Source organism: Alosa pseudoharengus, unplaced genomic scaffold, assembly GCF_046254945.1.
Source record: "Alosa pseudoharengus isolate Yale_2024_CS ecotype anadromous, Long Island Sound unplaced genomic scaffold, YU_APseudo_1.1 YU_APseudo_1.1_scf_9, whole genome shotgun sequence".
Taxonomy (NCBI): Eukaryota; Metazoa; Chordata; class Actinopteri; order Clupeiformes; family Clupeidae; genus Alosa; species Alosa pseudoharengus.
Genome location: NW_027468881.1, coordinates 28,555,849 through 28,580,244, shown reverse-complemented (window position 1 = coordinate 28,580,244; position 24,396 = coordinate 28,555,849). Strand labels below are relative to the sequence as shown.

The window sequence follows — 24,396 nt, the reverse complement described above, 5'->3', positions numbered from 1 at the left end:
GCGACATCTGGCTTTGCAAGGCAATCGAGGTGATTTTATTCAGTGCAATTTGGGTTTGGCTGACCCTATGCTGCAATACGAAAATACGCGTAGAAATCCAAATAGTGCCTCTTTAGACAGATAATGTTTTATATTCACTTAACTTGCGTGGCATCGTTAGATACTTATTCTTTTTTTATGTTAATTGACGGCATATCCTCCCAGTAATGATAGCTCATCTTTGCCAAATATGGCCTTCCACATTACGCATCCCCGCGACTTGTCGTGGTAAGGGCTCTATTAACAATTAGCCTGACACTAAGTAGCATATCCAAGGTATTTCGTTGCAACAATTAGTCTATTGCTTATATTGATTACAAAATATTACTCAAACCAGCTGTAGCAGTAAGGTTGTCGTTTAGCGAATGAGATAATGATGATCATGGTGTCTGATGCGTCTTAATATATTAAGGTAACTAAAACCGGCATAAATGTCTGCTAGCTAACGTTGTATTTTAATTGTTTCTTTGACATGCTAATACATAGGCTTGCTGTCTATATTTAATCGTGGCCAGTGCTATAGAATTGCTTCACTCAGTACATTTCACGGACTGTTTAGGTAACGGTCAAGTTATGCCCGTCATTGAATACCTTCCCGTTGGCATGAGTTATCTTTGGGTGAACGTGTACATTTGTAATTTTGCAATTTAAAAGGTTGTTATCAGTTAAAAGGAAGCAAATGCGAGTAAGTGTTTTCAGTTTAAGTAAATCTCTTGCACGTCTATAAGCCTACGTGCCATGTGAAAGTTACAAGATGAAGTAAAGTCAACTGAGTTTGAGTTTTTAAGCGGTTGTTCATCGTACTATTCATCTATTTTACGCAAATCCATGGTTTAAATTACTATACGTTTTCCAATAAATGCTCTTGAGCCCCTTGGGAATTCTGCGAAGATTGTAAAGGGGGAGCGATTGAGTAAGTGTGTAAATGAAAGCTCATGGACTTGGCTCATACTTGTTTGAGTTGAGGAAGTTTGAGTAACGACGTAGGCCTATACTGTAGTGTAGACACTGTCATGTAGGCACAACTGTAACTTAATTTAGATGACAAGTAGGCCTATAGTGGAAAGCCAGATGATTATAAAAGTGTCTTGTGTATGAACTAGTACAGTTGTTATTTCCATGTCGGACCATGCTGACTGCTTTTTTTTTTGCTAATGTCGTCTCTACATGAATTTCACAGTGGTTGTGGTGGGAATTATCTTGGTCAGGACTGTCACCATTAAGCATCAATCAAGATCTCAAAGTGCCAGGGTCAGCTCAAAATGGAGCCTTGCAAGACTTAAATTGGAGTATTCCCCATAGCTTTCCGATTGGCCCAGTAGTGAATCTATCAGACCAAGCTCTTCTCATTTGAAGTGTTTCAAGCATTAGTTAAACTCCCTAGGTAAGCTACAACTCTGTTCTGCTGAGAATCCATCAGGAAGGACCATATTGTTTCTGTTCTTCTCTCCTCTCTAGGCGTCCGATCGTGGTCCCGGTCCACAGAGTTCGAGCCGTTCCTCTCCCCCTCCTCTTGTTGCCCCCCTCCCACCACCCCACCCCCAATCCCACCTACTCCATGTGGTCCCAGAAGAAGAAGGTGTTGATGGTCATGGTCACCCTGGGGCTGGTGGCAGCTCTGATCCGCTCCTGGACGCCGCGGCCGTACACGTCCGTGGACGTGCGGCCCAAGCAGGAGGCAAAGATGGAGAAGCTGCTGGGGGACAGAATGCTTCTCTCGGAGCACAAATACGATGACATCCCATACCGTGTCAAGGAGAGTGTGTTGGGGTGGGTGCGATGGCATGTAGCCGCAATAGACTACCTACACGGCTTTTCCTGTATGCTCACGTATTTCCGGTGGAGCGTTAGCTGAGCGTTACTTCTTTATCTTAAGGCACTGATTCCCTACTGCAACACCCAACCGAGTTTGTGTAGACACTAATTACATTAACAATAACGGCAGGTTCAAACACACCTGGCTCCACCGGAAACTAACCACCAACTTTCATGCACATAGTCTAGAGCAGTCTTGTTTTCCTGAGAGCTTGTTACATCCTTCACTGTTGACCTGACCTGACCCCATTTAACCAACAAGAACACACACTTGTGTGTCATCAGAGGATGTGTTTTTTGTGTGTACCTGGGTGTCCACCTGCTGTTGCAGAAAAATTCTATACGTAATTTCAGCTAGCCTTCTTTTGGTGTCGGTAATAATCTCATTGGATGGTAATAGCCTATATGGTGACTCAAGTGTGTAACTTCCCTTGGCTTACTAATGGACAAACCCAATTCTAAAAGCACGACCAATACACAATTTCACAATAATCATAACAAACAAACAGTTAAGCCCTCATTTAGACCTGAAGGACAATACCTCTCTTTTTGAAGGGCGTGTCCCACTGTGCCTTTTCCCATGCTACCTCGCTACAATATGAATTCTCTTATCTAAAAAAACTTTTGGTAAGACATTGAGTAATAAAAAGCAAGGCATAAAGCTACACAGGGTATAGTCCATTACATATACATTTAATTATTAACAGAAAACATGCCCTAAACGTCATCAATGAAGTCAAGTCAAGTCAGCTCAGAAATATACAAAGGGGCTTGACCATGGAGTGCTTTAAAAACAAAGAGTAAAACTTAAAGCTACATTGTGTATTTTTTTGAGTTAATTCTTAGCAAAAACCCTTTTGTTCTTTCAAAAATATGTGCTCATTCATGTGTAATTACTTCCACTTACTAATCAAAGTATTCTCGTAAGTGTAGAATCTGCTATTCCAAATACATACGCGCGAGTCGCGCGATGGCAGAATCCATGTTGCGCCTCCATCTTTGAAATACATTCGCCAACGAGGGACATTCCTGGAAATTCAAGCTTCGCCTTTCGCGCTTTTAGGCTGCACTCAGCTGCACCGTGACGTATGGCAGGGGGAGATTAGTCTACTCCTGACTGCCGGCAGATTTGAAAGGTTGTTGAAGATGGAGGATCACACATATTCTCGAGGTCATGAAAAGGAGTCGCCAAGGAAGCGAAAACGAGAATTAAAAAGACAACGCGACAGGAAAAACAACAAGACCAAGGTAAATATTGGAGTGGCTTTTCCAAGATGGAAAGAGCTCATGAGGAGCAAGGATTTCAAAAGGGACGCCGAAGTTGCCTGCTTTCTTCTCGACAGGTAATTCGGCCTATTCGTGTAAACCTATACAGTCTATGGTGTAAATTCGAAGTTTTACAGTTGCTTGGCTAACTATAGCATAACGCTAGAATGACGTCTAGGATACTTTTCGCGTTGATGAAAAAGGATTGTCTAGGCTATAACATAAATCTGTGTGCTGTGACTGATCAAAGGGAAAGGGCACTGTAAATTGTAGCCTAGTTATTTTTCATTGCTTTTGCTTTGTAGCCTACACAATGTATCCTAATCTGATAATGCTGGGGTAGCCAATTCCAAGGGTGACGTTTACCTCCTGAGGCCTGTCATGTAGTCTTATTAATTTTAGACGTAGCCTACTAATTAGTAGATTGTCTGAAGGGAAAGTTTTTTCACCTGTAGCCTACACCTGGGAATGGGGGAAGGGTAGACTAGTCCATTACACTTGTGAATGGAGGAAGGGTAGGTCATTACACCTAATGGGGGAAGGGTAGACCAGCCAGCCCAGAGACTGATCAGACTGAGGGTCAAAGTCATTATCATGCAGAACAATACAAAACTGAACTGACAGAACTGTTTTGATTGAACTTTAGTCAATTTACTATATGTATATGAGGTGCATCTACAAAAATACATTTTCTTCACTGTCATAAAATGAATGCACTTTGTTTGTGGTTTAGTGAGACATTCAAACATACTGCTCTTTTTTGTCCAGCTATGAGAGAGAACTTCGAGCAGTCACATCAACACCACTGAAAGGAAAGCCCTCTAAAGTATTAACTCCAGCAGTGTCCAGCATCTCTAGTGGGACAGACAGGTCAGTCACTGCATGAAAACAATTGTGTTGACTCTATGTGATTGTTGTTTGATTGTGTTTGATAATAACAGAAATTATATTTTTAATAATTTGGTGTTTACCATTTTATGTACTGTCATATGTTGTGAAACACTCTGCTTATTCATTTCAGAGATGAGCATCTTGGCGCAATTGCAGAAGCCCCTGAAATTGAGAGCCTTGAACAGAGGTAACCCATCAATGCTCATAATGTCTATACCCTAACCCTACATGTGTTCTCTATTGTATATTTTCATGATATAAGCATTTATATATATTTTTTACAAAGCCTACATGACATGAGCATCGCGGAGGAGGATGTGGATGAAAATGTGTTCAATGACCCCATGAACAGTGTGTAAGTAGTACACCCTATAGACATACCGGTATGTTACTATTTGTACTGTGTGGAAGTTCTTTTTTTCTAAATATGTTATTTCTTACAGAATCGACTGGACAGATGAAGGATCTGCATTCCATCAAAGAGATGATGGAGAGAGGGATGACGAAGAGTATCTTCCACCAATTTCTATACGGTGTGTGCTCATCTGTTGTTACTTGGCCATATTTTGTGTTGTGTTTTGTCATACATTTTTACATGGTGCCCGTGTGTTCTGCCTCCACAGAATGGGTGGAGCATTAAAGGCAGTGCAGACTGTTGACCATCTTCCTGTAATTGGGCTTGATGAAACTGTGCATGACCTTTCTGCTCATGAAGACCCTACTGACGAGCCCTTGCCCAGTGTTGAGTTGCCCAGTTACCCAGACCCTTTGAAGGTCCAATGTGTAGATGATATCATCTGTGTCCGAGCGGCAGTGTTGTATGAGACCTGCTTGAGGCAGCTTGTCACACTAATGAAGCTGCCGGTGGACAGATGTACAGGTGTTCTCAGGACTGGTCTGGTGTGTGATAGTGTTGCCCCCTTTCACATCAACATCACTTATAAGGGCACGGCAATGATTGCGGAATGGGTAAGTCCAGTCAGTAACAACATAATACAACTGGTACTGGTAGCAATACCAAGCACTTTTCTTGTGACAGCCAGTGTTGTATAATTCAAATCCATTTATCAATCTTCTCTGACTTTTAGATATGTCCCAATGGACATAGCCTGTGGAGATGGAATTCGCAGCCTGTGATGAAGTTTGGGATGCAAGCTGGGGATTTCCTTCTATCCACCAACATTTTGTTGTCGGGGAACAACTATGGGAAGGTTTCCCTATTGTTTAAATTCATGAACATGGGCATGGTGAACCCAAACACATTTTGCACAATCCAAGACACATACTGTGTTGACGCAGTCAAGGAATACTGGGAAGAAAGGAATACCGAGGCCATCCGTCGCCTTCAAGGGAAAGACGTTGTGGTGCTAGGTATGTTGAAATGGTGCATGTATAAATTACTTGCAGCAATGACATATGTTTATTATATAACCTTACTACGAAATATGCCTGGGTTTTTACAAGGGATGGCAGAAATGATTCACCAGGGCATTGTGCCCAGTACTGCAGCTACACCACGATGGAGCTTGACACCAAGGAAATCATTCATGTAGCAACAATAGACAAGCGGCATACATCGTGGAACTCCAACATCATGGAGAAGGAGGGATTTATCCAGACTGTGGACAAGCTTTCCAGAGAGATAAAGCTGGTGGAGATCTGCACAGATGCTCATATCCAGATTGGAGCCCTTATGAGTAAGTGCTCCTCTGATAACATATATGAATACAAATATTGCAAAAAGAGATGTTGTGAAATGCTATGATTTCCCACTTCACAGACCCAGACAAAGGCAAATACAAGGACCTTGGAATTCATCACAGTCTGGACATGTGGCACGGTGCCAAGAATCTGGCCAAGAAACTTGCTGCTGTAAGTTTCAAGACTCATGGGAATCATTGGCTGTAGTTTACTGTTGGGATGAAATATGCATTTTCTTAGCTCTCCATGGACAATTTCTGAAATACCTCAGTATTTTGTTTTTATTTCCCAAAGGCAGGGAAGGTGAAAGGACAGTCCATTCTCCTCCACTGGTTGAAGGACATCGTCAACCATTTTTGGTGGTGTTGCAAGACTGCTGACACCAAAGAGCAGTTCCTTGTAAGCAGGATTGTTATTGTACTGATTGTAGCTGGTAGATCCCACTATATCTATATATATATTTGTACTATGGGGACCCTTTTCTGTATAACAATTTGTTTTATATATTATGTATTATATTTGTATTTTTTGCACAGGCACTTTGGATTGGCATTTGTCCCCATGTCTGCAACATCCACACGTGGCAAATGGGAAGCTGCCAACACAGCGATCTGGGAGAAGGGAAGGAGTGGATCGAGAGAGATTCTAAGTCTCACAAAGCCTTAGTGGACATTGTTTTCAACAAGCGTTGGCTGAAGGATGTCCACAAATATCTGCGTTTCAGGTAAAGCATGTAACATTGTACACAAATTTTGTGTGTGTATGTATGTATGCACACACTAATGTGGATGTGTGTGTGATTTCTTTTCTATTCGAACAGATCAACAGCAGACCTGGAGTCATTCCAGAACCATGTTCTGATGTATGCCAGTAAGCGCTTTGCTTTCACTCCCCCGGTTTATGAGGCAAGAGTTCTGCTGGCAGCTCTTGACTACAATTTCCACTGCAACAGACCAACAAGAACTACATCTGAGGGCAAACAAATGTAAGTTTAATACATGCAGTATTGTCTTGTAAAGTAAACCCACAGGCACACAGTGGTTTGGGATTGGTATGTGCTCTCCAGTTTGTCAGTTGTTGTAATGAGTAATTGACCTGTAATAGTTTACCTTTGTGCCATTACAGTTTCCGAAGACTGTACAACAAACATGCAAGACGATACAGCTTGTACGCCCTGAAATCTGAGAAAACATATGAATACATCTCAGAACTGCAGGGGAAAATTATAAACAAGAGACTCACGAGTGGAGTTGGGATGCCTCGAAGGAGGAGCCTTCGGCCCAATGACCCAAGAAGACTTGGTGTCGTCCCCCCTATACCTCCACCCCCTATATCAGAGCTGATGCGGACACAAGTCAGCAGAGGTCTTGGTATGTGATGCACTTGCCTTTGCCTGTAACTCAGTCTAGGCGAAATAGCACTGTACAGATTAATAACAATATGTTGAACTATAAAATGGTGTGTATGTCTAATGGCACCTCATGTCTTCCACAGGAGCAGCTTTCCAGGAGGCTGCGCATTTAGAATGATTCCTATTGCTGGTCCATGTTGCTTCAAAGGCACCATGAAAAAGGAAGGGTTGTGTAAATGGGTGTAAATACCATAATTTGTTACTTTCTGTAAATAAATATATATTGCAAATAACATTATTGACCATGTTACCGTCATTTGGTGTTTCAAAAGGTAAATTACTACAGCTCCTTTTTTATTATAAGTTTGTGGATGTAATGTATAAGAAATACAGCATGAATGGTCTCTTATAACAAAAATATTTTATTTTCATAAAAGCAAAATACACAGCAACTTGGGATCACTCTTTTATATTACCCTGTCCTAGAGACCCATGCAGCCAGAAAATGAAATGTCTGTAGGCAGCATATCTGAAGACTCTTGTCACCTGGCTCTCTTACATAGCCTAATACTGTGATGTCCTCCCTGTGAATCCGGAGAAAACCTTCATCTAGGCAGTACTGTGTGAAGTGAGGCAGAAGGCTCACACAGGTTTTCTCTCGATCGGTTGGCATGTCTCTGCAGTGTGTACAGGTACACCAAGGCATCCCTGGCACAGGTGGGGGGATGACATGTCTGCGCTGATGCATCATCAATGCATCAAACACCAGACCAGGCTGCCTCGCTAGCAACTGTGTGGTGAGGTCCCTGTGCTCTTGCAGGCTCATTCCATCCACAAATCTCTAAAGAAATAAGACACAAAAAATAAGATCAGATAGGCTTGTTTAGGTAGCAAAGTTAGATGGTTAGCAAAGTAGTAACAGTACTCTTGTCATTTTTCAAGCGTTTACACAAAATGAAGAATACTATGTGTATGGACAATGAAAAGGTGAAAACATTTTCTATAGACCATAACGTAATCATATGTGTCATGATTTCACTGGCAGACAACACATCATGCAGTTGACTGGCAACAGCTAGACATTGCTACATATAAACAATGGAGATACAAACAGGGAAGCTACACCAAGCGCGTAACTGAAGCGTTCCGTTCGCAACGCGTAAAATCAATTTTAGAAGAATGGTCTTTGTTTTTGGTGTATGCTAGTTGCAGCAGACGCAACGAAAACGAACGTGCCTGGTGCAGCTTCCGAGCTAATTTCGGTGTCATTGAATTGATACTGTTCAGAGAAATATATTAAAAACACAAACCTCCGTTGTCTTTGAAGTTCTTCCACTCTCTCCTCGTCATCTTTGGAGAGTCTTCTTCTTTGCCTAGGAGGTCTCACCGATCCTCTGCCACCGGCTCTGTCTTTTGGCTTCTCTTTACCTTTCCCTCTTCATTTTACCTTTCCCTCGCACCTCCGTAGCATCGACTGATCTCTGACTCTGCTCACTGAGAAAAATAGTAGGCTACGCTGTAAACATTGCCTTACACTATTAATCTCGTACATACAGAATAAAGATAGCACTGCTACTGTACTAACATTAGCATGCATTCGTTTGGGAATCTGATAGCTGATGCTAGCAATGAAATAGTAGCCTACCAAAATAACGAAAACGTAAAACTATTATTCACTTTACATAGAGGTCATAACCAACATGTTTACTGGCTATATAACTAAATGCAATGTTTAATGTTTTCTAAAGTAACCTCATCGCTGGAAGGAACACTGGACGAAGTCGTAGTAGGCTACTGGAAGCCATGTTAACCTTGGCATGAAACGGCCACCGTAGGAGTTAAAATGCGCTCGGAATGGGAGGGGCTAGAAAGTAATATTCAGTTGGTTGTCATATAGAATTTCACCGCTAGATGGGAGAAGTTCTTACACAATGTAGCTTTAAAAATCAATTCTAAATTTCACTGGTAACCAGTGAAGCTCAGCGAAAACTGGAGTTATGTACTCAAACTTTTTGCCAGTGAGGAGTCTTGCAGCAGCATTGCTGAACTAACTGGAGTCTATTTAAATTATATTGGGTTAGGCCTGTGTACAGTGAATTGCAGTAGTCTAAACGTGAGGTAATTAAATCATGAATGACTGTTTCAAGATCTTTCTTAGATAAAAAGTGCTTCAGTTTAGCTACTGTTCTAAGCTGATAAAAACTACCTTTAACAACAGAGCTGACTTGCTTATTAAAATTAAGAGAGCTGTCGAAAATGACACCTAGATTTCTGACCTGACCTGACTTTGATGACCAAGGGCCAAGGGCATTGCTCAGGTGTTTTGTAGGGGTGGGGGATCCAAATAAAATCATCTGGACACCCTGGACATTTGAGAGGTCCTTTTGGAAACCCAAAATGAAAAATAGGTTAATTGAGAAATCCTGTGGGTTATGGTAGACTACCAGAATATACAATTGCCCACACAATTATTAGCACCCTTTGGAGAGGGGAGTAAAAAGGGTTGTGAGAAATTCACTTTTCAGTGAATTAGCTGCTGCCGAACCACAGCCAAGGGTGTTGAAAAAACTTTTGGAAGTTTGCGCTAATCCTATGGTTGGAGTAGAGTTATTGTTTACTGAAGATTTGATGGACAATGACAAGATGAACAGGTAGTTGTACAAACAGGGCTTATTGCAGATGTGGTTTGTCTACAATAAAGAAGGAAATAATAAAAAAAACAACAACAATAGATCGCTGTTTACACACAAAAGAGATTCTATATGTTATTATTATAACACAAAGCATCATCTCAGGCTACAAATGTCTCGGATTAATGAATGAATCACAGGGAGATTTAACCCAAAAAGGAATATAATTTCAGTGCAGTGTGTCGGTCGTGTCAAACAATAGAATGTTACTGACAAGCTGATTAAATTAATTGACACATTTTACATTGGCTTAAACAGATAAACAGGTAAACTTATATTACACGGATGCACATGCATGATCTTGCTGCCATACATTTAAATAAACCTGCATCTGTGCAAGAAGTAACATTTGAATAGAGTGCCTGGCGCACAGACGGTGATTGTGGAGGTGGAGAGGCGCTCAACAGAGGTGTATTCTTTCCAACTCCACTCTCACTCAACAACAACAACAACTAAGCTCTTTTGTGACTCAGGGCTAAGCACTTTACAGGCTCTCTTCAGGAACCTAATGTTTAAGTTCATGTCCCGACTTGATGCGTCTCAAAACTGTATTGTAATGAGGCTCACAAGCCCCAGGTGCAGCTCCGTCAGATATCAATCATTTTTGTGGAAACATTGGTATGGGTGCCTATTAAGACTCTCATGAATCAGAGTATGTTTGTATGTGTTTATGTATCTATTCCTTTTGTTGTTGTTGTTGTATGTCTTGCTGTTGGGTCTAGAGCCTGTAATAAAGTTTAAATACAGTACACACAGTATATATATCCAATGAGTATTACCCACCTAGGTAGGGCTGGGACAACGCGTCGACGTAACCGATGACGTCGACGCAAAAAATACGTCGACGCAAAATATGAGCGTCGATTCGTCAAGCATAACGTGTGCTGCAAAATATTTTTAATTTTACATCTTCAGTGTTTTCCATACGTTGACTAATCTGTGGCTGGGCACCACGAAATCAAAACCGGCCACCACACATTGATGTTCTATGTTGTAGGCCTGCTATTTAAATTAAAGATAAGATAAAATAATTTAATTGAGCTGCACTTTTTACTCACACAGCCTTTCCTCGCCCCGCCCGCTCTCTCTCGTAACGAGCCCGCTGCTCCTCCTCTGCATGTGCATTTAACAAAATATTCAGGATTGTTGTTGCCACATAGAAGCACTGCATAGAACACAGTGGGCTAAATTGCTATTAAATCCGCTTAGCATCGTGACCATGCACAAATTTGTTCAAAACCACTGCATTAAAGTTAAAGTAAACTCTGCTAGGTCTTATCACAACATAGTAGCCTAAATTGAGGAGACTAAACGAGGTTAAGTTACAGTGTGCAATCAAGCAGTTGCCCTATCTCAAAGCTAACTTTAGAATACTGTTTGGATGTCAAGTTTAGCATGCTTACTTGCAGCTGCTTGTATTACTCATGCAGGGCTCATTTTATTGACTCTGTTTGCAAAATCCCGATGCAAATGGAGAAGTGTTTTCCAAGACTCAAAAGTGCTTGTCCAAAGGAGAAGTACGAACTGTTATTTGAACAAACTATGAATTGCATCCACACATCAGCAGCCTTTTAACTTTGTTAATGTTAATTGCAAGGATTCCCACACGAACGTCTTAAAATGACAGGCACTCAATTAGACATACACATAGCCTACTGAACTTTATTGAATGCTACCTCTGACTAAGAATGCATTACTTTGCACTTGTACTTGCACTTCAGTCTTTTATTTTGGAATCTTAAGAGCAATAAACATATATTGCAATGTTAAAGAATTCATGTTTTTTCATTCAGATATGTAAATAAACATGTATAAGTTGCTATTAGTGAATTAATGGGGAGATAATCGATAATCGAATCGAATCGAAATCGAATCGGACTGAAAAAATGAATCGTTAGATTAATCGATGCATCGAAAAAATAATCGCTAGATTAATCGTTTAAAAAATAATCGTTTATCCCAGCCCTACACCTAGGTGATGCACGCCAGCCTTTAAGCGCCAGAATTTTCAAGATTGGATTCTTCTCATTGTTTTTCAATGTGAAACTAATGTAATTCACCAAGAGGCCACTGTAGATGAGATTAGATTTTCATTCAGGGTACCTGGAGTGGCAGAGGATATCTGGTCTTGCTGCTGAGTTTGAGCAAACCAGAAAATGATGACTAAACTGAAATGACAAACTATATGTCATGTCCATGCATGAAACTATCAGAAACATACGGTGTCTGGCTCTTGCATCATTGTATTGGTATGGAATATGTCCACTTGCATTTGTATTGGTCTTGCAGAGATCCAACTTTGCACCTGTAACTGCCCCTCTCAACATAATTAGTTTGCGACTAATCTATGTATCTAACACTTAAGTCCTTAGAATGGATGCATGGCTTCAATGCTTTGGATTTATGAAACTACCCACATCTCTCCGCTGTTAGGCCTGAAACTTGTCTCCTTTTCCCTCCCCCAGACTCCTGGCCCATAACGGCTGTGTGTGTGAGGGGGAGACGAGGAGCATCAACCTACCCTACGCCAATCTGCTGTTCCCTCGGGTGTCGGCGCAGAACCTTCACACGGCCTTCAAGGAGTCGGAGCTGGAGGAGGTGAAACGCCGTCGGGCTCAGGAATACAACAGTTTCCAGAAGAGGTGAGTTTAACGCTTTGCCCTGTGCCCAAACAAACCTTGGCATGGGACTTCAATGCCACCAGTTTCTGCTCTAGCTGCTTTGACCTGTGTACAGACTGTACCATTTTAAGCTATGGACATATCAAACCAACTTCAAAGACTAGTGGAGATGAAGGCTGACTGACTTGTCTTGTGTTGCCTGTGTCAGGGCAAAAAAGTTGCTCCTTAACACACTGCAAAGCCTACTGACAGCGACCAACTGACAAATATACATTTTTGCACCTGTGTGATATGCACATACACAATACATATACACTACTCTTGCTCACCACAGGCAATTTCATAATTTAGCCTTTTCTTGTCAAATATACATCTGATAAGAAGTTGGTAAAGGCACTGGTGCTGTCAGACAGAAGCGAGAGAAACTGCATTATCAGATCCAGTAATACAGGCACAATGCTGTAGTTTTGTATTTGCAGAGGAAAATGTCTAGTGATTACACAACATATTGCTGGTACATCTTTGGCCTTGTTTGAGGAACATGCTGTCCACTTTGAATACACAAATATCTGGTGACCGTGCACTGAAGGCAATTTCAGTGCAGGTACATTTTAGTCAAATAGTTTTCTTAAAATAGTGTGTGAACAGAGAAGACCCTGCCTTTTAGCATATCCAAATTGTATCCATTGTTAAAGTATTATTTAAAGTATTTGAGTCTGGACAGCAAAAAACACATTGTGGTGACAAATTGTCTTTGGGCCCATCCACACGAGAACGTTTTTTTGAAACCGGTTAATTTTTTTCCCCGGTTACACCATGTGTCCACACAAGGCCGGCATTTTAGGAGGCTGTAACCGATCTTTTTTGTAACCGGATTCCAAAGTGAGTTTTTTTGCCGTGTTTGCCGGTTAACATTTGCCGTGTGGACAGCAAAGACCCAGCCACTGCACTCGACCAGACACTCTGCTTGTCAGAACAAACCAAACCATTTGTTTGTCATATTAAAATGTTTTACTTTTCCCTGTCATGATATCTGTGCACGCAGTATCAGCTTTTTGTGGCTAACCGTTAGCTTAACTTGGTTAAACATTAGCTTACTACAACCTATGACTATAGCATGTTAATTTCTCCAGTGTAACTTGCTCTATACCTGACTACCATCGTAGTGTGTATGTCTGAGTGTGCATATCTGTGTATGTGAGTGTATATCTGTGTGTGTGTGTGTGTGTATTTGTGTGTGTATCTGTGTATTTGTGTGTGTGTGTGTGTATGTGTGAGTGTGTATGTCTGTGTGTATGTGTGTGTGTGTATCTGTGTGTGTGTATATTTGTGTGTGTGAGAGTGTGTATGTGAGTGTGTGTGTATGTCTGTGTGTGTGAATATGTGTATGTGTGTGCGTGTGTGTGTGTGTGTGAATATGTGTGTGTGTGTGTGTATGTCTGTGAGTGTGTGTGTCTGTGTAAATATGTGTGTGTGTGTGTGTGTGTATGCCTGTGAGTGTGTGTGTCTGTGTGTGTGAATATGTGAATATGTGTATGTGTGTGAGTGTATGTCTGTGTGTGTGTGTGTATATCTGTGTGTATGTGTGTGTGAGTATGTATGTGTGTGTGTATCTGTGTGTGTGTATGTGTGTGTGTATGTCTCTGTATGTGTGTATGTATGAGTATGTGTATGTGTGTGTGTTTGTAGGTGTAGAAGTATGTGTGCATCTAGATACAACATTCTATCCCACCGTTAACATGTTTACTCATTCTGCAAACACACCAAAGACATTTGAATAATTATAAATTTATATATCATAACTAGACACCTTAAAGACCATATGTACAAAAAATATTTGTCCTATGTTTATTTTAACATACTTTAAAAACCTTTTATTTGGGAGCTGTGAGGCCGTCATCCTCTTCTCAAGGTGCAACCAGGAAGTAAACAGCTCTGGTCATGTGACATTTTACTCAAAACATTTGACACTGCACACATTTCACTGAAACACTCTATTGTTTCAATATTTACTGAAAGAGTATTGGGATATTCCCCAGTTACAGTTTTAGAGGCTTATAAGTACATTTTTTTTTTTGTGACCGATGGGGTGAAATGGGTTAAGACCCCATATGGAAAATGCATATTATTTAATGAGGTTTTATCACTGAAAACATTTATTTCTGAAAACTTTGGCCAAAGTTGAGATGTGGGAAAACTCGTGGTTTCACTTTCATCAAGGGAAAACAGTGATGTTGCATTGCAACCTCGTTCGTTTGAAATCTCTGATTGACCACCTGTTCGAGGGATTTGCGACAGCCTTTCCCAGCTGTTTAACATGTTTGTAGCATATCAGTGTTCAACAGAATTATTAGGGGGATATAGGCTATCATTTTTTTCCTAATAGCCTACTAGGCCTATGTATCTCTTAGATTTCGCTAATGAGTGTTGTAGGCTAGGAGTTATTGACGGCACTAACTTTTACAAAAGACCAGAAAACAATGTTAAGGCATTTGTGGAAAAGAAGGATGGTTCGTGTTTTCTTCCTACACCTCACGGTAAGCTATTTCGTTGCTCTGATTGGTTAGGTCTATCCAATTGAGTGCAGAGGCATTCCCCCCCTGTATCGGTTGAGACACACCCCATAATTATGTCCCAATGGAGCAGTATCAGACTCATATTCTGACTAGAATTGAGTATGACTACGTCAGGCTATGTAGATGCACATGTTCCCTACAAATACAACTTCCTTAGATCTATAAATTGCCTTTAGCAATGTTTTACAACAAGCAGATTTGTGAGCAAACCAGATAATGTATAGTCTTACAGGAAAGCAATTCATGCTGTAATTGTAAGTACGAGAGAGAGAGGAGTAGTTCGCACACTAAAAGAAATGACTTAAACAAAGTCTTCAGAAAGGAGTTTTTCCATTTAATTTTGGGAGCAAGAGCAGACGTTTCAGCTGTCCGGCTATTCTCAATGCTCACAGTGAATCAACCGCAGACATACAATTAACAAGTACCCAGTTGGGTTAAGGGTAATCAAGAGACAGGGGTGGTGGGAGGGGCTTTAATTGTAATTGTAAGTACACCAGATCATTGTAGACATTAGGCATTATAACTTGTATCTTGGTTTTAGAAATGTGCTGTCGAAAAATTCATATCAAATTATTATGGTAAATGGACTGCATTTATATAGCGCTTTTTTTCGGCTCCTGCGAGCACCCAAAGCACTTTACATTATCATGCCTCACATTCAGGGGCGGACTGACAATCTGTGCGTTCTGGAAAGGTCCAGAACGGCCGTCCATCTGACGGCCGTCGACTGCCTGGCTCAGTGCCTCATTGGCCAATTAGGGCGACTGTCTAGCTCTCCACATAAATATACGTCACTCAGGCTTAATGAAAGCTATCAGTATGTCTACGCTACCAGTTGTCATTGTCATCCAAAAAAGTAAACATTTGCGCCATCGCGTTTTCAATGAATGACACTAGGCAAGATGATGCAGCCTTTATATTTCACCCCTCTCTGTGGTTCAGTCTTGCTCATAGCTTTGCGTTTCAAAAACGTGCTAGAATTGAATTCCATGTGTGCAGAACAGGTGGTGACTGTCAGTTAGAGCCAGTCGTCATGGAAGAACTTGGGATAGGCCCATCAAAAACGAAAAAACAAGGCAACATAAAACTGAGTGGGAGAACAGCGACATTTAAACAGTTTTCCACCAAATGTAGGCTATGGTCCTGTCCCAATATTTAGACTATTGACAAACTTTACCCCTCGACTCCTCTACCTCCTGAGCCACTGCCGCTCCTATAATGATCTGTTAAAGCATTCCAATAATTATTATTATTATTATTATTATTATTATTATAATTATTATTATAAGGTTTGTGGTATGATTGCCCTTTCTTTATGTAGGTCCCAGACTGCTGCAGACCGGCTTATTGTTGCTGAAGCGAACAGCCCTCTGCAGTATCCCACCCAAGGTGTAGAAGTCCGACCCCTCAAGACCATCCTGATACCTGGTAAGGGCAGGGCATAGCCCTCAGGATTGTAGTGTAACATGATGAGTATGGAAAGGGCCTTGTATCAATATTAATCAAGTTTAATGGAGAGGGAGGCAGAGAGAGGGGGCCTTAGAAGTGGAGCAGCAGTCAGTAGAACACAGGTGGAAGCAAGCTTGAGCTACTCAACTTGTACCATGGGCGTAGGTTTGCATGGGGACCATGGACACTTGTCCCCACCAATATTTTGGGATGACAAAATTGTCCCTACCAGTATTTTATCAAACTCATTCTTATTATGTTTGTTGTGAAGATGTAGCCTATCCATTTTGATACTCTCATAACAATGTTTCCTCTAGATTTTTTTTAGCAGTGGCAGCAGCCAGGCCATCTGCACCCCTACCTCCCCACCAAAAAAGTCACACTAAATATCAGAAGGTTACATATAGGCTACAATATGGAAAAACCTGGCATTTCATTAGAATGTAATATCTTTCTTAACCTCTATTTACACACAACTCTTTGACTAATTAGACTTTTTTTCTATGGCTTAGACTTTTTTATTATTATTACTATGCTATAGGTTCAAATTAATCTATAGGCTACAGATCCTATAGATTAATTTGAACCTATAGCATAGAAATAATAACACGGGATGTCACCCCGGGATTTTTTTTAATTCTAGTTGTAAATTGTAGTTTTTACGATGTTGACAAACAGCACATGGAAGCTCTTGATAGCGCATGCCACTAACATCTATAAAACAATATATTTATGGAATAAAACCAGACAGGTACCTCGGATTAGCATTACTGTTTATTGTTAAACTGCAATTATCTGCAGCCAGCGGAGCGCATTTAACTATGCGTCCGGAAAATAATGTGTGTCTGCCCTAATTCTGAAGCAGTGGCCACCGCTACAAAATTAAGAGAAAACACTGGGAAGAAAATTAATGTTTAAAATAGGCTACATTAATACAATATGTAATATGTGAAGTGAAACTGGACAGGCCATAATAACCCTGATTAGTTTTACTTATTGTCAAATTGCAATGTGAGCGGCAGCTACAGTGGGGAGATACAGTATGTTGGCAGGATTATTTAAAAGGCAACCGCAACTACAATGTGAGTCTGCCCTGATTCTGATACCATGGCGGAATTGTAGCGGGCCGCCATGCTTAAATCACCGTAGAGGAAACACTGCATAAAATGTACATCTCCAGGACAACCAGTTTAGACATGCTATCACTTGAGTGTCTGAAAACGAAGTGGATTTATGTGACGCTCTTATGAAAGTGTCAAAGCATATGGCTACTTGTGGCAGACTACGCCCTTGACTTGTACTCTGTGTTACACATTAATCAAAGGAATTCAGAGGTCTGGAGTTTCCCTGAAGCTTGTATCCTATGAAACTTGCTGAGCTTGCTCTGTACATGTATAAATTTTGCAACTTCCTTCACTTTTCGTTCACTTTTTCAAAATGAAAGTTGGTTGGTTGGGGTTGAATACTGGCACTGTTTCACACCCAAGTGATACAGAGAATCACAATGTGGGTGGGAACATGTTTGGTACTATGACTTACCATGTCCTTTTTTGAGCTAAGATGCTATTTTCAACAGATAGAAACATACTGTGTTTAACATTTATTGGCTGACTGTGTCTGGAATAATATGTGCATGTAATTTGTGTTAATTGAAGGACTGGCCCTCATACAGAAGAACAGAGAACGCTATTCAGTAAGTCATCCAATTGTGTACTACTAGTGACAGTAACCTTCTTTCCCATTAGATAAAATTATTTCATGTTAACAACCTTTATTGTGTGACAGGTGAATTTGACAGCAACAATGGGCACGTTTGATATTGCTGCATTTGTGGATGAGGTTACCATCAAAGGGGAGGGGGAGATGCAGATGGCTTTGTCCAGCCGATACCTCTCAGCCCTGAACAGACAGCTGCAGTTTGTCACCTACACAAACACCCTGTTTCACCCAAACACCGCAGATACAGGTGAGTACGGATACCAGCACACAACCACAAACCTTATCGAGGCCTCTCAATAGCAAACACCACACCTGTGCAAACTGTTTGAACTATATATCTAAGCAACATAAAAATGTCAACATTTCATTACTTCTGATGAAATGTTTATGATATGTTGGACATGTTTTATGATTGTAATATAATTTTATCCATTCTAATCTTTCATTCTTTCTTAATCTCAGTGAGGTTAAAGCTGGCCTGTCATATCAGTTTTAGATAATGCTGGGGTCATGGAAAGGCTTCAGCAGAATATGCAACAGAAAAATAGCTCAATGGTTCTACTCAACTCTCTACTAAAGACTAAACGCATTGAGGCCATTTTCAGTCATGCTGAATCCAGTAGTTACTAATAATGCACTCTTTGTGGCAAGGAAGCATGTTGTAAGCCCTTAAAGAGTTGAGACATCTCTGAGTGTAGAGTCATTTATATGTTCTGTGAAGAATGCTTGGAGAGCACAGCATTTGTAGAGTTGTAATTTAAAGCCATCTATACTATTTATCCAGTGATTTGGGGTAACATTTGCAAATAGGAGCATCCATATTGTATTGGACCATGCTTGTTCGTTATGGAGGAGATTATAATAAGCTTCAAAGTTATGCCGTCAAATAAATTTTGCCTGCTACCAGGCAAGCAACAAAGCAGTATTGGTTTGGAACTCTAATGAGGACAAAAGTATGAGCATTCTTTGAGGCCGTTTCCTATTGTGAAGTTAATTTTGTACAACTGTCTCACGCGATTTGTGCATACTAGTATATTTTAATTTCACCCAAAAGCTCATGTTTGTAGTATTTAAAGACTACATTATGTTAGTGTAAGTTAAAGGAGAAATCCGGTGACATTTCACATAGATCTCCGTTTCTCAAGGTCACCGAGTACTGTCAGTATGAAAAATAACAGAAACAATCGGTTTTACCTAGCGCGAGTTGTTACAGCCAGCAGCTAACGCAGCCAGGCAGCTACAGCACTACACTCTGGGGGCATGTCCGTGAGCTCCCATCAGGGCTTAAATTTCACTGCGGGATTGCGGGTATTGCGCATAATTTGTTCAAGTCCCGCAACTCTAGCCATCATAATGCGAGAAATTCCCGCATACACTTTTACAACCTGTCTGATGACGTTAATATAATCATGAAGTGGCGTGAATGCGGTGCTATTGACCGGACGGGTCAACTACCGAGTTGAATTGAACATAGCCTCATGCGGACGCAGACAGACACACACACACGGAGAGAGAGAGAGAGAGAGAACCACTTTGCGCTTACGCAGGCTACGCAACCATGGCAAACTTTTACATCTGGAAAGAGCTCCTTGGTAACTATCCTGCTAGCTCAGGTCACGTCAACACTTGATCCCAGAAAGATTGTCTTCGACTTGTTAGTTTTTTGAACATTTATTTTATCTAATGACATAGAAAACAATGAATTGCATCCACATATCCTTATGCACTATGCACAACTTTTATTCACTAGCGACTAGCCTAAAACCGTCAGGCTGAAGGGAGGCTAACGTATTAAAGTATCTTAAAGTGACAGGGACTCAATTACACCTACTCATCATCCATATATATATATACTGACAGTATATATATATATCTATGCTCATCACCAATGTGCACTCAATTAGACCTACACACACCACATTAAAGATATGCCTAAGTGTTATAGTTTAAACGTCAATATGAAGCATTCAAATGACTAAATATGTTTAGCTACTAGTAATTACTAGTAAAATGCTATACATTAAAAAATACATTATTAACTAAATACACTCTATATGAATTTAACATTGTGTGTGTGGTGAGAGTCAAGCAGAATCTAGGACGTCCACTGTTGTGAATGATCCCACTACAGTATATATTACTGATGACGTCAGGGTGGTGGGGGCCCCAAAATAGAGAAATATGCTGTATCCTTCTGGTTTCATCTGGAATTTGTTCATTAATAAAAAATGAGGTTTATTTTTCATCTTATTATATCAGTTGCTTGTATGGGACATACTTCTGAAAATAATAGGTTCACCCAATATTAGCTGCATTCCCTAAAACATATTGCTGCTCATCTTTTTCCCCTGCACACATGTTGAGGGTTTGAAACCCCTGTTGATTGCATGTGGGATGTAGTGGGATGTCCTACTTGGAGACCTCTGTATGCAGTTATCAGTATCAGGCCTATTGAATGGACTGTGGTAAGAGGGACACTCAGACAGTGCCATTATGTGCTGCTGTGTGCTCCCTGTCACTCTCATGAAGAGAAATGAGTCTGCAGCCAAGTGTGAGATGGGCTGGGGTATCCTCCTCTCAAGAGCGGTTTTGACTGATGCCGGTCTCTGCTGGTTGCAGGAACAGGGCTTTCACATGCTGGGTCTGGCTCTGTGTTCTCTAGTACAGACAGAGGACGACATGGGGTTGCAAAGACATGGGGTTGTAGCTCTGCTGTATATGACATTGGTCTAAAATGGCCTGCCTTTCCAAATTAATCATATAGGATTGGCTTGCGGACATCGACGTTCCAGCAAGTGTTGAAGTGGTGGTAATACTTAATTGCCACAACATTGTTGGTTCACCCTATCAACCAACTTCCTCACTTTAACTCAGGTAGATCTGAGGCCTAGGCCTGCAGAGAATATGGGGTTTTGGTCTTATTATTGCACTCCCAAAGTGTACCTCTTCCCAGAGGGCAGTGGATCAAACAAATTGTGAGCGGGGTGACTTGCATCACTCACAATTGTGGTCGCCTTGCGGGTGAGGTGGGAGGTGTAAATGTCCTTGAGGGAGAGGAGTGAAGCACCAATAATCCTTCCAGCTGTGTTCACTATGCGCTGCAGGGCTTTCCTGATGTATTCAGTGCAGCTTCCGCCCCACACAGCGATACAGCTGGAGAGGATGCTCTCAATGGTGCCTCGGTAGAATGTGGTCATGATGGCTGGTGGAGCACTTGATCGCCTGAGTTTCCGCAGGAAGTACAGGCGGCGCTGAGCTTTCTTCGCCAGTGATGCAGTGTTGGTGGTCCAGGAGAGCATTTAGAGCTAACTGCATTTAGGAAAAAAATCCTAAAAAAAATCCTGCATCAGAGCTAACTGCATTTAGGAAAAAATCCTATCTTAACTTAAGATAGGAATTTGTCCATTACAGAACCATCCTAACCATAGACAGTAAAAGAAATGGACGAACAGACTCCGTCGTTTTCAATGGGAGGGCACTGAGTCAAATAGAAAGATTTTTCAGTTGGTCCCCCCAGTACTGCGCAGACTCACACTTAACTTTGTGACGTTAGCCATCGAACTGAATCTTGTAACTCATATGATAGATACACAGAAATTCTTCTTACACTTCCTTCGCCTTCAAAGTCATCAAAGTTAAACATTTATTTATGTATTATTATTAATATCATCCTCACCAAGTCGAGTTAATGTTGAAGCTACCATAGCCTACATGATCATCTTCAAAAACAGTCATGCTAAAACAAAACAAAGTTATAGCCTTGAAGCTAATCTTTTTTCCACTTTTCCGACCTACGGTCAATCCATCGAAAACCTCTGAAATGATTAGTGCCCTGTTTTTAAAAATTAGGTTTACTTTTTTATTATTATTAGGTTCCCTCTGTGTAATGCTTTACCTTAACATACGGTCGTGTATGCTAGGTTTTGCTTATGAGTTACCGTCATAGACAGTAAGGTGGACTGAGCTTCTTATCCAAACAATACGGTTATCTCCCTACGGCGCGAAAGAGAGATTACGTCAAAGCTAGCTTCCCTCCAACCGAACAAGCTAACCGTTCTTCTTACGGGTAACCAACGTTACGGACAAGCTAGTGGAGTCTGTTTTGCCTTTGTAGTGTTTATGTGGATTACACAGAAGCTACAATATCGGCACAGGATATATGTTATATGAAGTTATGGTATTTCAAATAAATCCTACAATGAATGGACTTCTATGGGAGTTAGCAGAGAGGTGGTCCCTCCAGCCTACGTCGATTCTTCTACTTCCGGGAATTCGCCTGCCCCCTTGATTCTAACTCAATAATTTCCTAGCTTAGAAATCCTAACTTAGAATGGCACAGACCCTGTCCTAAATTCAAAATAACTGCCAAAACTGACTGCAACAGTCTTGTTGGGTTGTTGCCTAGCCTATGACAAGATGAGGAACATGACTGTTAAAGCATATCACACTAAATAAGTGAAAACTTTGACAAGCAATATACAATGTATAAGCTATGTGTTTTAAAACATTTATAACATGTATAACAAATAAATCTTTATAACAGAATATTAGGCTATGATTTATCATTATCACCCAGAGAGAAGAAATACTCTTTTCTGATTGGCTGGCGGGGTGGCTTTTAATTCTGAATAACGGGACACCTAAGTAGATCTAGAACAACCATAGTAGGACGACGGTTGAGCCTGGAGGCAGGCTTCGCAACAATGGAATCAACTGTAAACAAGCTAACTGTCCATGCTATGGCTGTTATAGGGCCAACGAAAGTTGTACAATAAGCTGAACTAGTGGGCAAAGATTCTAGAACAGAGCGCTCTGTTCTAGAATCTTTGCTAGTGGGGTTCTTTTTAAATGGAACCGCGTGTTTCCTTTGCGTGCTATAAAGGCTTTACAGTGGCAACCGGGTGATAAGCGGGATGACGGCGTTCGAGGTGTGTCCAGTTATACAGAATTAATGGACTCGGGCGGAGGCAACTCGCCCTCGCCGATTAATTCCGTATACCAGGACACCTCGGCGGCCGTTATCCCTTACTTATTAGCCTAATATATTTTTGTTTTTCCTCTTTTTATCCTGCACATCAAATTAATCAATATTGACACACTCTCTGGCATGACAGGACGATTGCCGATTTAACAATCTAACTGGCAGTTACAGTTTTCTGTACAGTTTTTACAGGATTTCTTAAGTTAAGATAAGATAGGAGGTCTGAGATAAGATAGGATCAATAAAGTATCTATCTATCTATCTATGAGTTTAGGAACTGCTTCTGTGATAGGAAGATAAGATTTTTCCTATCTTTGAAATTTAAGTTAAGATAGGACAAGCAGGTAGGATATTTTTCTGTAATGAGGCCCCTGGTCTCTATCTGTAGTAATCCATGTGCAGACAGGGGCTTAACCGTGAGGCAGGTCTCAGTTCTTCCATTGATTCCCATTTGCACTACACTAATGAATCTGAGAATATTTGGGCAAAAGAAATAATGACTCCCTTCACCATCACACTTGGTACCGGACACTTGGTAAGGGGTGACAGTTGGGCATATATTCTATTCATAGGCCTACACTAAGGCAGTGATTGGATGGTGTTCAGTAAAGTAATGAGTGCTTACCCATGTGAGGAGAGAGAGAGAAACACTGGTAAATAAGTGACATTTTGATAGGTTGTGTTTGAAAAAGGAAATCATTTAGATGTTTGTGTGTTAGGTAGAGAAGTGTGTTTGGTGTTTTATTAAATTGAAAACTGAAAGGCTGAGAATTAGTGTATGGTTTTGCAGATCTGGTATGGGGTAATGGTGTTTGAGTGACATGTTTCAAATATTGTGTGATATTTTGTATGTACTGTAAACAGTATCTGTGTTGTTTTGAAAAATTCATCCTCTACAAAGGGTCTCTAAGGCAATGATTGGATTGTGTTCAGTAAAGTGTTTACACATGTGCGTGGGAGTACTGTAACTGAGAATAAGTGGTGAACAAATGGCATTTTCATAGGTTGTGTTTCAAAAAAACGAAACCAAGTAACTTCCTGTTAGATTGTGGTGCATTCGGTAGGGAGTGTTGTGTTTGCAAAAGGTGTTTTATGAACATGACTCCAAGGCTGAGAATTAGTGTCTGGTTTTGCAGATCTGGTATGGGGTTATGGTATTTGAGTGATATGTTTAAAAAAAACTGTTTGACATGTAACGATTTTGTGTGTAAACAGTGGGAAAAAAATGTGAAGGGGCAGTTGATCAGATTCCAGTGAGAGTATAGTTTCAAGTTTTATTGTCGCATATACTTTGCAA

General features: G+C 40.8%; 2 protein-coding genes across 2 annotated transcripts in view; both read left to right on the top strand.

Moving 5' to 3' along the window:
* The window catches only part of b4galnt1a (beta-1,4-N-acetyl-galactosaminyl transferase 1a), an 80,071-nt gene that overhangs the window by 171 nt on the left and 55,504 nt on the right, over positions 1-24,396 (top strand). Inside the window, exons 2-6 of the mRNA XM_076276128.1 lie at positions 1,498-1,809; positions 12,219-12,395; positions 16,272-16,378; positions 18,055-18,092; positions 18,185-18,365. Of these exons, the coding sequence (XP_076132243.1) occupies positions 1,598-1,809; positions 12,219-12,395; positions 16,272-16,378; positions 18,055-18,092; positions 18,185-18,365 (715 nt within the window). The 5' untranslated portion in view covers positions 1,498-1,597. The remainder of the gene's footprint in view (positions 1-1,497; positions 1,810-12,218; positions 12,396-16,271; positions 16,379-18,054; positions 18,093-18,184; positions 18,366-24,396) is intronic.
* LOC143114905 (uncharacterized) lies at positions 5,606-8,106 on the top strand. The gene is made up of 7 exons (XM_076276743.1): positions 5,606-5,708; positions 5,792-5,883; positions 6,007-6,111; positions 6,249-6,436; positions 6,533-6,697; positions 6,838-7,082; positions 7,207-8,106. The coding sequence occupies exons 1-7, from the start codon at positions 5,606-5,608 to the stop codon at positions 7,239-7,241; spliced, it is 933 nt and encodes a 310-aa protein (XP_076132858.1). The 3' UTR covers positions 7,242-8,106.